At 40.2% G+C, this 18,547-nt stretch overlaps 1 protein-coding gene across 2 annotated transcripts in view; it reads left to right on the top strand.

The window, feature by feature from the left end:
• The window catches only part of F13A1 (coagulation factor XIII A chain), a 173,931-nt gene that overhangs the window by 107,213 nt on the left and 48,171 nt on the right, over positions 1-18,547 (top strand). For both annotated transcript variants that reach the window (XM_010338078.3, XM_010338077.3), the window contains exons 9-10: positions 15,052-15,155; positions 16,471-16,559. In XM_010338078.3, the coding sequence (XP_010336380.1) occupies positions 15,052-15,155; positions 16,471-16,559 (193 nt within the window). The remainder of the gene's footprint in view (positions 1-15,051; positions 15,156-16,470; positions 16,560-18,547) is intronic.

Genomic DNA, 18,547 nt, shown 5'->3' with positions numbered 1-18,547 from the left:
TTGTGTCCGGCTTCCTTCACTTAATGTAATATGTTCAAGGTTCATCCATGTTGTAGCATGTATCAGTACTTCATTCCCTTTTATTGATGAATAATATTTCATTGTGTGGAGAAACCAGATTTTGTTTATCCATTCATCAGTTGTACATTTGGGTTGTTTCCACTTTTGGCTTTCACGAATAATGTTGTTATGAACATTCAGGTAAAAGTTTTTATGTGAACATATGTTTTTATTTCTCATGGGTATATATTTAGAGTGGAATTTCTGGGTTGTGTGATAACTGTATGTTTAAGTTTTCTTTTTTGATGAGCTGCCAAACTGTCTTCCAAAGTAGCTACTCCATTTTATATTCCCATCAGCAATACACAAAAGTTCCCACTTCATATTCTTGCCAAAAACTTTTCTGTTTTTAAAAATTATTATTATAGTCATCTTAGTGGGTATGAAGTGGTATTTTATTGTGGGTTTAATTTTCATTTCTCTAATGACCAATGACGTTGAACGTCTTTATATGTTTTTCTTAGCTATTTGTGTATCTTCTTTGGCAAATGGTTATTCAAATTTTTGTTCCATTTTTAAATTGACCTGCTTTTGTATTATTGAATTGTGACTATTCTTTACATGTTCTGCATACAACATATATATGTGTGATTTGTAAATATTTTCTATCATCTTTGGACTCCCTTTTCATTTTCTTAATGGTGTCCTTTGAAGCACTAAAGACATTAATTTTTATAAAATTCAACTTTTCTATTATTTATTTGGTTGCTTATACATTTGGTGTTATATCTAAGAAACCATAACCTGATCCAACGTCACAAAGATTTGCTTCTCTGTTTGTCCTAAGAGTTTTACAGTCTTAGATTTTACATATAGGTCTGGGATTCATTTTGAGTTAACTTTTTATATATGTATGAAGTATAAATAGAAATGGAGAAGAGAGAAAAAATAGTAGAGCTCATAAGAGAGAAAACTTAAATCACCTTGCTGATGATCTCTTGCACATGGTAAATCATTTTCTTCATGCTGTTTTAGAGATTTTTTTGTCTCACACAGGTGTGAGGTTTGAAAAAGATAAAAAGCAAAAAAGAGATTCTCTATTTGTCTTCAGCTTTTGACAGTTTGGATATGATGTGTCTAAAAGTAGGTATCTTCAAATTTATCTTACTTGGAGTTTTTGAACTTTTTCAATGTGTATAATAATATCTTTCATTGAATTTGGGAAATGTTTGGCTATTGTTTCTTCAATTATTCCTTCTTTTTCTTGCTCTCTTTCCTCTTCTTCCAGGACTCCTATTAGGAAAATGTTAATATACTTCATCAACTGTATCAGAAACATCTCACCTTTTTCCGGGGCTTTGGTTGTTTTTGTTTTCTTCTGTTATTCAAATTGGATGATTGCAATTCACCTACCTTCAAGTTCATTGATTTTTCTTCCTGCCTGCTTAAGTCTACTGTTGAAACTAGTGAATTTTGCATTTTGGTTCTTGTACTTTTCAGTGCTAGATTTTCTATTTAGCTCCTTTTCGTAATATCTATCTTTTCATCATATTCTCTATTTGATGAGACATAATTCTTATGGTTTCCCTTCAATTCTTTAAACATATTTATAATGGCTAATTTAAGATCTTTGTCTTGTAAGTCTAGTATCTTTGCTTTCTTAATAAAAATTTCTCTCGGCTTTTTTTTTTTCTGTGTATGGGCTGTACTTTTCTGTTTCTTTCTGTGTCTTGCGGTTTTTGTTGAAAACTGGACATTTAAAATAATATAATGTGGCAACTCTTAACATCAGATTTCCTGTTCTCTAGCATCTATTGTTGATGTTTGCTGTTGTTGTTACTGCTGCTGCTGCTGCCGCTGCTGCTGCTGCTGGTTTACTCAGGGACCTTCTTGGACTAATTCTGTAAAGTTTATTTTCCTTGTGATGTATGGGCACTGAAGTAAGCTGAGTTAGCTCAGGGGTCATATAACAATTGAAGAGAGATTTCCTTAAGCACCTTGAGCCCAAAACTTCCCAGCTTTAGCCAAGTAGCCTTGTGTGTTTGTTGGGGAAAGTCTTTAATTCTGGAGCAGGCAGTTTACAATTCTTCTTTAGCCTTCATTTCCTGTGTGGACAGAGCCTCAAGATCAACCAGAGAGGATTAGGACCTTCCTGGGGCTTTTGTTCTGGGCATCACAGCCCTGGACATGTTTGTGGTCATCTATGCCAGAGTTTTTCCAGGCCTCCTATGGACATCTTATTCCCTAGTTTTTCTTTCTAAGTCTTTCGGTTAGCCCTTTTTTTTCCTCAAATGGTATTGCCCCTTCAGACATTGTGATGTTAAACATTTGCTTTTATTTATTTATTTATTTATTTATTTATTTATTTATTTATTTACTTCGAGAGGGAGTGTCACTCTGTCTCCAGGCTGGAGTGCAGTGGCACAATCTCAGCTCACTACAACCTCCGTCTCTCGGGTTCAAGCAGTTCTCCTGCCTCAGCTTCCTGAGTAGCTGGGACTACAGGCACGTGCCACCACACCCGGCTAATTTTTTGTATTTTTGGTAGAGAGAGGATCTTGCCATGTTAGCTAGAATGGTCTCGATCTCCTGACCTTGTGATCCACCCGAGTCGGCCTCCCAAAGTGCTGACATTACAGGAAGGAACCACCTCATCTGGCCCTTTTATTTTTATGTATCATAGGAATAGGGCTGATCCAGAATGAGCTGTGAATCAGATAAAATAAAAACAAGCCCTGAGAATGGAGTTTTTCAGAGAGCCACCAGGCAAGTTAAATAGTGGCAATTTGGAAAAAAAAAAAAAAAAAAAAAAAAGGAGCTTTTGGAGTATTCATTTTCTCCCCTTCATTGGTTTCTAGGCTGCAAGTTTGTAAAGCTACTGAGGCTACTGCTTTTTAAGACTGCTGTGGAGGAGGGGTGAGAACAAGGCCAATTAAAACTCACAAAGTCACTCTTCTTCACTCTTCTTACTGAGATTTATCTGTTTTTTTTTTCCTGAATAAATGCCCCTCAGATTGTTGCAAGCTGCTTTACATTTTGTAAGAATATTTTTGGCATCTAGTATAGTCTTCCTGCTGTATCTACTGAAACACAGATTATTGTACATATATCCTTTTATTTCTACATTTCTTCCATACATTAGAGGGTATGATATTGATCTTTTAGAAGCTATGTATGCAGAAAGCCATCTGTGGATTTTGTTTCAGCATAATGAAGGGATGTTAAAAATATTTGCTCAAAAAGAGATGGGGGCATTGCTCTTTGAAGGTTAGAAATCACTGCCTTAGATTCTCCTCCCATTCCTCTCAGGCACTCACCCATTCCTGCTGCTGGAATGTCTCCAAAGAGTGCCTAAAGCCCTCATTCCACTCAAGTCTTACTTGAGAGTGAACAAAGGGGAGTTTGGGGGTACAACGTCAGAGATCGTTGTAATTACTTCTTGGAAAATTAGGCAGAAAGGGGGAAAAAGTGGGACCCATTTAATAAATCATATAGAAACACTCCAAATCGCAATGGAATCATGCTCTGGTTAATCATAATTTTTGCCTGAAAGAGTCATCATATATACCATCTGAAGGTTACTAGTTTTCAAATAATTAGAAACTAATAAAGTATGCACCACCTAAGCAATACTGAATGTAATTTAATTCCTTTTGTAATGTAATTAATAATACCTCTAGGAACACGTTATAAAAATAAGAGCCATCAACTGTAGAATATCATATTCATAAATAGCTTTATAATACAAAACAGTAACTTCGGTACTTACTGGGCCTATGGGTTGGACTTTTTTTTAACCTTCTTCAATAATTATGGAGACATTTGTCCAGAATTTATGATAGAAACTTTTTTATACATTAGAGTTATACAAACAAATTCTCACAAAATTCGGTGTTTTCTTCATTTTCAGTCAGGCTACTAATTCCTAGCTTGCTATGCCAGAGTGGTAAAATGGAGTAGGGTTTCATTTTCAAAATGAACCCAGCAGAGGGAACCAAGCAGGGCTCAGAGAGGGCTTTCTGCTAACCGATGATGGCAGATGTGGTGCGTATGACGGGGTGCTATCTACTTTCTGAACACTTTTTACTTTAATTTTTGTTGTTGTTGTTTTGTCTTAAAATTTGTGTTAAAACAAATTTGGCTTCATTCTCTTCCTGTTCCATTTGGGGATACTACACTGAAAAGTAAAACAACACACATAATCACGCCATGGGGAAAGATGAAAGGAGGGAAAAACAGAAACCTGGAGAACCAGCCTCTAATATTCTAAAAATTGCTGTTAACAAAGCTACTGTAAAATTCTCTTGATAAATATCCAAGAAACCTGTTCTTGGAAGCTTAGGAAGAGAGTGGGAAGGCTGTACTCTTAGGACTAAGGAAGGACACACTCTCAGAAGACTTTGTGGCTGGAAAACCGTTCAGTGCTCCTGCAGTGTGTATGTGAGAGCGGGTATCTGGACTGGTATTCAGCCAGGATGCCCGGTAGAATCGCACTTAGAGTTGGTGTCCTTCCTAATTGGTTGCAACATCCATTTGGTTTATGCCTGTGTCTGAGCACTTATTAATGGTTTTGACTGTCATGCCTGCCGTACATACACCTCATAGTTTCATGGTGTGCGTTACAGCACCTCTCCAAGTGCAGCCCCATCACAACCCCCTCTGTCAAGGTCTCTTGTGCTATGGCAGATTGTACTTAAACCTCGACTTCTCAGTGAGACTTGTAAAATCCCTTGCCTTCATAGGAAAAGCAAGAATAAACACATTCATTTCTTCTTTTTTCTTGGTGGTCAATTGATTCCTATAACAGCATCCTTTACTGAGCTGGGATGCTCATGGCACCCTCCATTTATCTTCAGTTTAGCATTGCTATGCAAATGAGGCCATTCAGGACTGCCTGCCCAGGGCTTCTTCAGGTAACTCCCCACCAGAGGGAACTGAAGCAGCCTGGCCTCCGAGAGGACAGGGGCACTGGCCTGGTCTCCACCTGACTGGACTGCTGACTTTTGACATGATGCCAGTGAACATCCAAAAAATGCCCTTGCTGGTTTCAGCACTCCAACAGCCTCAAACAGTCAACAGCTGCATTCAGAAATAGTGTCATGCTCCCAGCTCCATCAAAGATTCCTGCAGCATACCTCCTTTCCTCTGAATAATTCCTTTCTGTCATCTTCCTTCATTATGTTTCTTAACTGACAAATTTTTTTCTCAGCCCAGGCTTTCCTCTTTGAAATGTCTTGTTAGACAAGCCTCAGAGTCCATCAAATTATTCCCACTTCTTTCCAACAACTCCAATGCCATCCTATCCCCACTGCCCCTGAAATGGCCAGAGTTTAATAATCCCAGGATGTGCTATCATAATTGTCAACAATATTGTTGCCTGTATTCAGAATATATTAGCAGAACCAGAGAAGAAGGGATACACCCACCTGCTACAAATACATAGATGATTTGCAAGATAGACAGTGCCTTTCTTTCACCCCCTGCCATTTTTGCTATAAAAGAATTCAAACACTTGGTTTACACTTGAAGTTGGTCCAAGACATCTCCTCTGGAGCTTTCTCTTGATCTTGTTTGTGCTCTCCCCTGAGCCCTAATAATGCTGCACAAACAAAATTACAAGCCCATATTTCTTTCTTCCCTTTTAAGTACTACTTTTCTCTGAAACTTTCTGGGCAGACTGTAAATGAAATGACTCTGTGGAGTGTTTAAGCAGTTAGCCAAGTTAACGGCAGTAAAGGACTCCTTGTTTAAATTAACCACTTTATTTTCATCAAACACATAGCACCCTGAAGCCCATGTTGGTCTCAGCTGTGTTCTCTGTCTAGCTCTTCATTAGTCCATGGGCTCCTATGCCTCTGGATATGACCTTAGCCAGAACCAAGGGAGATTTTGAACTACTGTGCTCTACTGATATTTGGTAAAAAAAAAAAAAATAAGTAAGTAAATAAATAAATAAATAACCCTTGATGTTTTGGAGGGAACCTAATACCTATTTATTATACAATATGTTAAATATTCCAAAAAAAAAAAAAACCAAAGAAGTATCTATTTTCTAACTACTCAGAAAATTTGTAACATTTTCTTAACCCTTTTGTGATATGTCTTTGTATATCTTATGCATGTTTTTGTTGCTGCATAGCTAAGTACCACAAATGTAACAGCTTAAAACAACATAACTTATCATCAGTTTCTGTGGGTCACGAGTTTGAGCACAGGTTAACTGGGTTCTCTGCGCAGGGTCTCAGATAACTGCAATCAGTGTTGGCTGAGACTGTTGTTCCATCTAATCTCAGAGTCCTCTTCCAAACTCGTTCAGGTTCTTGAAAGAATTCAGTTCCTTGCAGCTGTAGAATTCATACACACATCTATCGTCTTTGATGCCAGCAGGAGAATGTCTCTGCTGCTTTGAATCCCTGGCTTGTTCTATCTCTGACCTCTAGACCCAGATTTAAAGGGCTCATCTGATATGGTCAGATCCACCTGATAATCTGCCTTTTAATTAACTCAAAGTCAATAGATTAGTAAACTTAATGACATCTGCAAAATCCTCCTTGACACATAAAGTAACATAGTAACAGGAGTACTATCCCATTCTGTTTATAGATTTCACCTACACTCAGGGAAGGGAATAATACAAAAGGAAGGGTAGTGGGAGTCATTTAAAATTCTGTTCCATTGTATGATTTTGAAACACTAATATGCCATGGACATCTTTCCTGTCTGGTTAATATAGACCTGCATTTTTATGGCTGAGTAGCATTCTATTCTGTTTCAAAATACTTGCTCACACATTGGACAATTAGGCTGCTTCCAATTTCCCCTTCTTGTACTATGATGAACATTCTTACATAACACACTTGTCTTTGCATGTGTGTGATTATTTCCTGTGCACAAATTCAAAGCACATGGATATACTGAATCACAAGATAAACTAAACCAATGCTATGACGTCCCATGTAGGGTCCCCCAGCAGAGGAGGGTGTGGCTATTCTAGTGAATCACTGTCTTTGGTGAAGATTCTGTGAGTCCTTTGTACCAATAGTGCTGAATTATTAGCATCCTTGAGAGGAGTTCTAAAAATTACTAGCTGTCACTGAACAGAACACACAGGAAGAAACATAAAGCAGAGATGTGTTCTTCACTTGTCATCTCCATCGTTATCTTCCCAAAAGGTTGTTCTCATCTTGATTAAACAACTCTCAATGAAATGAGGCCTTTATTTTAATTTCTATACTGCTTCTATAGAAAGAGGCAATAAGAAAACTAGATCACATTCGAGATTTAGAATTTTTTACTTTAAAGGACACCGTTCATTTTGACTGTATAGTGAGAACTCAAGTTTCAAATGAAGGCTCTGAGAAAATAGAAAAGCATGAATCTTAAAGAGGAACAAATAAGCAAAGGCTTAGTAAGACCTTCCTTGCTAGATGTCCTCATGATTTATTTAGCCAACACTTAGCACCTCCTAATGGCTGGGTCCTGCTCTAGTGCTAGAGATGTGGAGAAGAATGAGAGCCCCCAAAGTGGATTCATGCCCTCTACAAATGCATGATGAAATTGCAAGGTGAAGAGGGAAAAACGATCATGGATCTAGACAAATAAGCTTTAGAATAAAAAGTAGCATTTCAGGAATCAGTGGATATTTTCCAATCTGGAGAGTCTGTAGAAGAAATTAGGAAAAGTCTATACAGAAGGAATACGTGTTTGAGATCAAATATACAACATAGTGTCTATAGTTAATTATAATGTACTGTATATTTCAAACTTGCCAGGAGAGTAAATTTCAAATGTTCTCACCACAAAAAATATATATATATGGGAGGTAGTTGATATGGTATTAGCTTAATTTAATTATCCCACAATGCGATTTATATATAAATTTGATATATATATATAAAATCATATATACATAAGTATATATATATATATATACACACACACACACATATGTATATATATGAAATCATCACTTTGTACCCCATAATATATACAATTACTATGTGTCCATTTAAAAAAATTAAAGACATGCTAAAGGAAGTTTTCCTACCCAAAAAGAAATGACACCACTGTATATCAAAATTTAGATCCTCTGACACGTGTGAATTGCATCACAAATGCTAAATATCTTTGTAAAATGCTCACGCCTGTAATCCCAGCACTTTGGAAGACTGGGGCAGGCGGATGACTTGAGGCCAGGAGTTCAAGACCAGCCTGGGCAACATAATGAGACCCTGTCTCAAGAAAAAAAAAAAAAAAAAAGAAAAACAAGAAATGTTTGTAAACATTAGTCCCATTCACGGAGGAACTTGGGGTATAAAACTGAGCATGCTTAAATAGAATTGTGTAATGTCAGCCAAATGGAAACTCTAGAGGCATGGGTGACTGAGGACACAATTCCCCTAGCCATTCCTGAGTAGAGATGATTGCATGGTGAAAGAGATCCCTAAGGCTGTGGAGGGTAGCTCCCTCTCGCTCTGCTCATGGCCTGTCTAGGAGCTGAGCCATTGCCATTAGCTTTCCACCTACGGATGGAGGCCCAGCCCCACTGGGAGCATTTGCTTCCTCCTCACCTCACCCACTGCCTGCAAGTTCCTGACCCTGTTATGAAACGATCCCACCCTAAATACACAGATAACATCTCAGCCATGAGTGAAACTAGGAAAGATCACATGTATCTAATTGGATGTCAGAGTGAGAGAAAAGAAACTTTTCCCCAGATCCTGGTCATTTGAAAAGAAATATTATCCTCAAAGAAAAGTCTTTACTTGAGACCTGAAGTGCAAAGCATATTTATCTTGTTCCAGGCTAACCTTGCCATGGAGATTTGAATTTAAAGAAGGCTATTCTGGAGCCTGTTAATCTAGGGTGGTGGTGTAGCAGTGAAAGCCAGGGTCGCTAAACACCTCAGGTTGTGCAGGAAGCAGGACAGGATCCAGGGTTGCAAATGTTTTATTGCTGCTTTTCCCTGGGTCCCTCTGCCTGATGGGGTGGCCTTCACTGTTCTGAAGAGAGGCTAGCAGTCATTGTCCATCATGCACAGTGACCTTCCTTCCAGATTTTAAGCAAAGATGGAAGCTCTCAGGTGGGAACTGATCCCATGTTCCTGCTCCAAGACCTTCACATCTTCACCTCGATTCACATCTGTACCCCTCTCTCCCTGCAGACCCTGCCTTGCTTCCTACACCTGTCTAGGGTGTTGCTCTCAGCCTCATCCTCTTGCATCCTTGATATTTGAGTTCCGTTTTACTCCCACTCTCTCTGCCAGTTCTTCTTCCATGAACATGCCTCAGTCTCTTCTAATTTAAAAATAATCAAAACAGCCTTCCATGCATTGAGCTACATGCTAGCCACTGCCCTATCTTTTCTTCTCTCTTACAACCTAGATCACTTTTTTTTTTCCCTTTTTTAGACAGGGTCTCACTCTGGCTTCCAGGCTGGAGTGCAATGGTGTAATCATGGCTCACTGCAGCCTTGACCTCCCAGGCTTAAGTGATCCTTCCACCTCAGCCCCTCAAGTAGCTGAGACTACAGGTCAACCAACTTTTGTATCGTTAGTTGAGACGGGGTTTCACCATGTTTCCCAGGTCTCAAACTCCTGGGCTCAAGCAATTCTCCTGCCTTGGCCTCCTAAAATGCTGGAATTACTGGTGTGAGCCACTGTGCCCAGCCTCTAGGTCACTCTTCAGGAAGAACCTACCTCTTTCTCCCCTCCTCATTCATTCTTCAGGTGGTTTTGCTTAACCCTCCTCCACCATCCACCAATCTTCCTGCAACTTCCTCCTCCTCTTCATCCAATCCAGAGCATCACAAGTGTAGACAAAAATGCCTCTTAGACCTCACCTCCTGGATTTCTCACAGGCACTCAAGCTCATCCTGTCCAGAACTGGGCTGATCACCCACCCATCACCACTAGCCTCAACACAGACTTTCTTTTCTTCCTTTATTATTCACAGTCTTGGTAAACAAAACCATCATACTCCTTGGAGAAGCAAAAGTCTTCCCCAACTCATCCAAGTCTCTCATAGTTCCCTAAACCTGTGGGTTGTACCTCCCAATGGCTCCTCTCCCTCTTCATGATGATGGCGACCTGAATGCCTTTCTGGTCCACTGCAGACTATTGCAGTTCTTCAGGGGTGGGCGGCAGCAGGGGAGGACTTAGTTGAACCTCCAGCCTTGTCTCTCCATCCATCTTCATGAACAGAGATTGACAAGTTTACCTCTTCTTCTTAAATTATTCCAATGGCTTTTTATTGCCTAAGAATAAAGCCCAAATGTTTAATTTGACATCAAAGGATTTCACAATCTTCTCCTCACCTATATCATAGCTCATTGTTGAAGAGCATGGATGTCAGAGCTCTATCGTTAACTAACTGTGTGACCTCAGCAAGGTTCTTAACCTTCCCGGGTTTCAACTTCCTCCCCTATAAACTGGGGATAATTATAATAGAATGGTTTTGTCTTTTCTTAAATATGGTTTAATACTCTTCTCCATTTCTGTTCATCACAACACCAAGATTTTGCTGTTTTGAATCTGTCTGTAGAGGCTATAGAGATTGCAAAGGCTATGGTTTTCACCTCCCCTTAATTGCGTTTGTATGTGTAAGTGTAATAAATATTAATATATTTGACACACACCTCAGTATATACTGCAATATATATCACTGAAGAGAACACATTGATTAAAGAAATACAAAAATTTGGCACCATTTCCAAACTTAAATAGTAAAAATAAAAACCACAAAAGGAGCTATATACCTGAAATGTATCATGTGAAACAACAAGCATATTCAAAAATGTAAATTTATATCCAATTTCTCTGGTCTTGTCATATCACATCAGACCCATTTACAATGGCAAAACCCTAAGGTACTGCTGTGAAGAGAGCATGTTTGCTCGCTCCTGGGTGTTCTGCAAACAAATAGCAGAGCCCAAAGCATAAAAGCCTGTTCTGCTGAAGTGTCCCGTGTTGGTGAACACCAGAGAATAGACTCTTCTCACTGGGGGTTGAGACGTCATGTTACACATTGGCAGGCAGCATTTGGACCTCAGAGTACAGTGTGAGAACCAGAAACTTTACGTTGAAGACATACTCCCTTCATTCAAGTGAAACAGGATTATTGGAACGATAGGCAGGTCTGTAACCTGGGAACAAGGATCTGGTTCAGACCAATAAAGCTACGAGTGACTGAATCAAGTAAAGAACCGTAGTCAGGCACTAAAGTGTTATAAGTAATCACTTTGAAAACCAAATGCACCCCACTACCCTAGTCAGTGTGGAGGTGATACCAACTGACTTTTAAAAGCTTTGGTCCTGGCCGGGCGCGGTGGCTCAAGCCTGTAATCCCAGCACTTTGTGAGGCCGAGGCGGGCGGATCACGAGGTCAAGAGATCAAGACCATCCTGGTCAACATGGTGAAACCCCGTCTCTACTAAAAATACAAAAATTAGCTGGGCATGGTGGCGCATGCCTGTAATCTGAGCCACTCAGGAGGCTGAGGCAGGAGAATTGCCAGAACCCAGGAGGCGAAGGTTGTGGTGAGCCGAGATTGCGCCGTTGCACTCCAGCCTGGGTAACAGGAGCGAAACTCCGTCTCAAAAAAAAAAAAAAAAAAAAAAAAAGCTTTGGTCCTTCAAAGTCCATTTGGTATACTTTCTTCCATTGCTACCACTGGGCACATACTATACACTTTGTTCACTGTCACCAGCTTGGGCAAGCCATGACCTTGCATGTCAGCTGGGTTCAAGTCTGACTTACACACCAACTGTGAAGCATAAGTTTCAGGGTTTCAGGCCAACTTTTGGGTCCAACATGGTCTTAAGTCCATGGTGCCAGAAGCTGTGTCCCATCTCTTCCAACCCATCCCTAATTTCTCATGTGAGAGGTTCTTGTAAGTCCCACATTTGAAACAGATGCTCCAGCCCCACCAGGCAGTCAGCAGTTTATCATTACTTGCAATCATACACGTCTGTTGTTCCTGTGAAAAACCTTACAGTTCATTTTACTAAATCAAAACATTCACATGATCTCATGCCATCCAACACAAGGAAAACACATCCACCTCCCTTTTAACAGGGATTGACCCAAGCAAAATAAAACCCTCTTTAAATTTCTTCACTTCCACTTAAATTGCATGTTTTATTTCTCCCTATCCCAGCAAGAGCACAGAAGCCCAAGCCCCATCATATCCATCTCAAATTGGTTTCGAGTGGGTTAAGGTTATAGGGACCTTTGTCAGAACATTAATACAAAGGGTTCCCAAACGCTGGGTACAAATGTGTCTGCAAACAGATGGAAGTAAACAGTATACCGACCCAAATGCTTCATGAGTCAGTTTGATTTTGCAATGCAATTTGCATCCTTTAAACTGCCAGTCTAGGGTGGGGGGCGGTGGGTAGCATGAGGGAGTGAAGTTGAAATTGGCTCCTATTAGCTCACCCTTTCAACATTAAACAGAGACCAAGAGAGAAATGGTTCCAACATTTCACCGCATGTATTTCTTCTTATGCAGTCTAAGCTGAGAATGCCATGTAAATGGGTCACTGTGAAATGCAGCAATTTAATTTTTCTCCAATCAAAATAAGAAACAAACCAGTATGATCTCATTTCTATTAACTTTTAAAGGTTTACAGCAGTTAAAGTATTTTTGCTTCTATGTATGAAGGTTAAAAAAATCCTTTTGTTTTTCATAAAAGACAAGAGCAGCCAATTTCACCATCGAGTCAAAGTATAAACTGGGATCCTTTCTTAAAATTAGTCCAAAGTGGCATTTAGGAACTTAGTCCTAAACTCCCATTTATCTTTTGAGCCTCACTTCAAATATCACTTCCCAAATACCAGGACACTTCACTCCACTGAGGCTGCTGCAGCAACACCATGACAAACAGAAGTGTAGGGTTGGGTCTGGTTTTGTTTCGGTTTTCTTTTCAGTATCCAATGCTCATGGATTCAGTTTAGGAAATGTGCCAATTGTAAGGCAGGGATCTGTTTGGATTCCACCATGGATATGCTCCTTGGGTTGGATGCTGGAGACTGAGGCCCATTTTGCTGGATCCCTGTGGACTACCTAGTAGTCATCAAGGTCAAAAAATTCATTGTCTCCTCCTTGGTATTCCATTCCCTGAAATCTACTCGTAACGCAGGATACCTCCAATTCTGTCAAATCCCTTCACAAACTGAGATCCTTCTTGTGATTTATCTGTGACAATTTCCAACGTAGCTCCAAATTGCTTATAATTGTTAGCAAACCATTCCAACTGAGGCATGCTCTCAATAAACTTATGTTCCTGTCTTGTCTCTTTGTGAAATGAGATTTATCCTTTTCTTGCTCTGGAGTTAGAGAATTTTCTCCTCTTCTGTGCCTTGGCAATGAAGAACATATATCATTATATCCAGATTTTTATAGACTATTAGAATTTCTGCAGCCCCAATTTCCAAAGCCTTTAGTGTTATCTTCAAAGAATAGACTGTTCTTACAGAGTACTAGGACATCAGATGTGTTAACATGCATAAGGATTTTTGAACAGCACTTGGCACTTATGATATGCTATGTGTATTTGTTGGTTCTATGCATTGGCTGTCATCACTGTTCTCCTCCTATGCACCTGAATATTCAAATGTGCTATGTTTCAGCCACAACACACAGCAGACAGTTCCCAAGACACACCATGGTGGCTATTTCATGCCACTGCAACTTTGTTCTTCCTCCTTTTGTTGACCCCCTAAACTCCCATTTATCTTTTGAGCCTCAGCTCAAATACCACTTCCCAAATATCCTGACAGTTTGCTCCACTGAGATTCCATGGCATCCCAAACGAACTTCCATTTTACCATGGATCATTTAAATTAATTATTTTTTGAAGTCTGAGCATTACCATTTTTGAACACTTAACACATGCTAGTTCCTGTTTGAAATACATGTATTAACTTATTTAAGTCTCACAGCAAACCTATGACAGTTTTGATAATTGGTTTACAGGTTTGTAATTTCTCCTAGACTGTGAGGGACTTTATGCGTGAAAATCTATGCTTCGATCATCTTTGAATCTCCAGCACCTAGCAAGGTGCTTGGTGCATAGTGGGTACATAGTGAAATTAATATCTCTTGAGCTAATCAGAAATGGGCTGCACTCAGACAAAGATGGGAGCATGGGCAAACAGCTGACATTGAAGGGCGTCTAGGGAAAGGACCCATGGTAGTTGAACCTGAAATTCATCAGTGCCATAAACAAAGACTGCAGTAACTACCTCACTGCATTATTAAATCTTTATTACTATATGAACATTTTCTATGGTGCTGAGGGGTTAATGTGCTCTCATTTGATTCTGTACTGTCATATAATTTCAGGTCTTTCCAAGGACATAATAATACAATTCATGATGACATTTTATTCAATGCTGTCGCTTCCAGGGTCATATTCAAAGTTCTAAGAAGTTTTCCATGGCCCTTAGCTCCTGAGTTTCCCACCTTTAATAAAGGGTAGAGATATTCACCCTGACAACCTATTCTTCTTGTTGGACACAAGATGAAAATTATAGAAAATTAGAATCGGTGATAATTGTGATAGTTTTTATGGCAGTGGTCTAAGACCATAATCACAAGTATTTATTGTTTAATTGCCACAAAGGAAAATGCTTTTTCTAAATGGGAATTATATTAAGATTTCAAAATAAATATTTCAGCTTTGGTTAACTTTTCTTCCCTACCCATTCGGTATATAGTAAATTCTGTTACATTAGTCAGCAGAGAATGGTTAAGATTAAAATTGTTTAATGCATTGATTCAAATATCTTTGGGTGGCCTTGAAGCTGCTCTTAGCAGGGGGAGAGAGACATAAAGCCATATGAGTGCCCCCAGAGATACCAACAAGAATGAATCTGCCTGGATAACTCAAGTCTAGAGCCCCAGAATATTTCCAGGAACCCCCAGATTTGGCTTAATCCATTCCAATTATCTGTAGATGGCATATGAACAGGATTTGGCATCACTTCTTGATCTCTCAGCGCACTGGTTGTGAAGGGAAGTTTAATGTCTCTGGGTTTGTGTTTCTAAGGAACTACCATTGCTGGAATGAAGCATGGATGACAAGGCCTGACCTTCCTGTTGGATTTGGAGGCTGGCAAGCTGTGGACAGCACCCCCCAGGAAAATAGCGATGGTAAAACTGTGTCCTCCCTCAGGGAAATTGCCTCATTGCTGATCTTTATTTTGCTTTATGCTTGCATTTGATTTGCGGGAACCATGCCTGTTGGGAGCCAACATCTGAGGCGTGCTTTCTGGGCACATGCACAGTGTTAGCTACCTTCCAATCAGGTTTAATTTCATTTCAATAGTCAGCTTTCCCCTGATTATTTTACAAATTTTAGAAAAAGAATATAAAACAACATAATTTGTCCATTCTTGCTTTGCTAAGCAGTTTTGAAGACAGGAGAGAAAATATCTGTAAGCATTTTTACTAGGCTTTAAAATATACTTCAGCCCTTCATAGTATGCACTGATAAGATATAAGGCAGTAGAGAAAATTGAGAACTTGAAACATAATTATAGATCATCCTTTAAATTGTTGTTTTTCCAGAACCTGGTCTCCTTTTATGTCGTATGATTTCCTCCAAAGCTGGAGTATGTGGGTATTTGTCTTCTAACTTGCCAACTATGCTAAACAGCTGCAGCTCTGACCTCCTCCAGATTTTTATAAAATCCCATCATAAGCCTCCATCTCTCTTTAATCTGATAATGTAAAGAATCAGTAGACTGTGGATATTATGTTTATTTCCTCAGGTGCTGATATATTGATGGGTACACACAGACACATGCATAAACATTCAGTGCATATTTATATAATATAGAACCATACTGTAATCTTAGGTTTTAAGGGAAAAAGTTTAGCACTTTCTGGTGTTCTGGTATATATGTTATGGGAACACTTTAGAGGGGACTAACGGCAGCTAATCTCTTATTAACCATGGATAGGTGGTTAAAATTCGAAATATTTTAGAAGAGTAACATGGGCCTTCTGACATCCTAAATGCATGGTGGGCATGGCCAAAATGCATAAGTAATGTCCAAATTCTCCAGTTAAACTTGACATGTGTTCATGATATTCAAAAACAAAAGACAAAAAGCAAAACAAACAGCAACAGCAACACAACCACAGAGGGCACGTCAACATTTCCAACATTTCAGATACCACCTGAACAAGAGATAAATACTTGTGTAAGACACCCGCTTGGCAGGAATGTATCTGGGTATGTGTCTGTAGGTGGCAGCGTAGATGCAGAAATAGTGCTGCCTTGTATTTATTTCCATGGCCGACAAAATCCTCTTGAGCCTTGGAAAGCATTTGGACTAAGTCAGCGATGAAACTGGGAACACTGGTCTCTACAGAGTCACCCTCAGTGCCATGAATCTTGCAGTATGTGGACACCAGAACTGGAGATGACAGACTCACGCCACCCTTCCTCTGTGTGATGCAGGCATGTTTCGGTGTGGCCCCGCCTCCGTTCAAGCTATCAAGCACGGCCACGTCTGCTTCCAATTTGACGCACCCTTTGTTTTTGCAGAGGTAAGCGGGAAGCTCGAGCAAAGTGCTGTTTTCCTCCCCAACCTCTTAACACGTGAAATAATAAGCTAAAAGTTATTCCTTCTAAGTTTTCCAGGTACATAGTGTATGCTTCGTGTTGATAAAGGTAACTAGGCATCATTCCGACTTCCAGGCTCTTAATGCTAACTGCAGTTCCTGTTTAACATTTTTCTTTACTTGATGTTTTGGGATTCCCTACCCCCAAAAGTAAATGCTTTACTAATATTAACTTAGTTCTGGACACCCATGAAGTAGGTATCAACTATTCCAGAGAAATTATGTGACTCATGGATCACTCAACCAACCATTGGTAGAGACGGGTCATGAATCGAAATTTGAGGACATGCTACTTCCCTCTGGGACTAGCCCAGCAATCTATGTAGGGCAAAATCTATATATACACACTGAATCATGGTCTTATCCTGGGCTTGGAAATCTATGTCCTGCCATCCCACACCATTGCCTGCGGCCAGGGAGGGAGGTTGAGTTGCCAAAGGAGGAAGAGGAGCCTGGAGGCTGCTCTAAGGGAGGAATGCAGCCCACCTACAGGGTTGATGAGAATGCCTGGGCAAAGGCTCTGCAATTTCAGAGTAACTAGGCAGGGGACCGAAGCAGAAGAGGTTACTAAAGGATACGTAAGGAGAGCTCTGAAGATCAAATTAAATGTAAAAGGTGTTGGGTAAAGGAGAAAGCTGAGCTGCCAGCCTTGGAAGACTTGAAAGACTGAGAGGCAGGACTTCCCCAGGGTAATTTTGCACCAATAAACATAGTGAAATAATGTTGCTCACTTTGCTTTAGCAACCCTCTAAAACTGATAATATAATTGTCCCCATTTTACAGAAAAGAAAATTGAGACAAACAGTGGTTAACAAGTGACAAGTGACTCTCACAATCACCTAGCTAATAAATCGCAGTGCTAAGACTTCAAGCCAGGCAGATAACTGAATGCGTACGGGTGACCACTGCACTCTATACTTTAGGAGGGATAAATAGTTATTGTTAATGTACACCAGGCACTGTACTGGGGGGAATTCTGAGGTTCAGGTCTTTAAGAAACATTTCTAAGACACACATATTTGATGTGACGGCATGAACACACCAAACACGAAGTGACAGCAATACTAGTGGTGCTATGGAATTAGTTGTTAGGTGGATGGTTTAGAGAACACAGATCTGCATTCATACGGATTCATGAGTTGAGAAGTAGAGGCCAAGAACTGAAGCAGGATGGCAAAGACCACAAGACACTGTCTAGGAAGGAAGGGTGACCTGAAAACAGACAGTGAGGATGCCTGTGGAAGTATCCCCAGGCAGCAGGAGCAGAGAATTGTGGGACCACATGGGAAGGAGGGATGATTAGGCAAAGGGTTAGAAACAAGCCACAGGAAGGGAAGAGTGCTGCACAGGGGGATGAGCTGAGCATCTGAATGCTGTGTGGGGGCAGCAGAGAGAGCTGTGCAGATTTACTAGAACACTAAGGATTCGTCTGAGTGTTGGAAGGTGGAGGCTGAAGGAACTCAGTGTGGGGTACCTCACGCCATAAGAAACTCACTCCTTGTCCTTCCTGTATGTGAAGGACACTGGGTGGGGACTTGGGTGGGGTGCTGGCAGCCTTGTGGAACATGGATTGGAGGGGTTGTCACGAAGTTGTGAGGAACATCTAGAGGGCTGGTCATCCTTCCAAGCCAGAGATGGAAAGGGCACGAGCTAGCCAAATGGCCATAACGAGGAAAAGAGGAGGCAGGACTGAGAAATATTAATATTTAGAGGCAAAATCAGCATCAAAATTCAGACAGCAAGATCAGGAATTTGAAACACACAAAAGGACCAGTGTTCCTCCCATTGTACCTGCCGTAGTGGCTTATAGAAGGTGTGGGAGGCTGAGCTTCCTGGACTTGGAATTTTATCCCCTCAATTTCACTTTGGGATTTGAAGATTTCCACAAACCTCCCCAGCTGCCATTTGATAGT

This window comes from Saimiri boliviensis, chromosome 4 (assembly GCF_048565385.1).
Source record: "Saimiri boliviensis isolate mSaiBol1 chromosome 4, mSaiBol1.pri, whole genome shotgun sequence".
NCBI lineage: Eukaryota > Metazoa > Chordata > Mammalia > Primates > Cebidae > Saimiri > Saimiri boliviensis.
The sequence above is the reverse complement of the archived record's forward strand: the minus strand, read 5'-3'. Positions and strand labels throughout refer to the sequence as shown.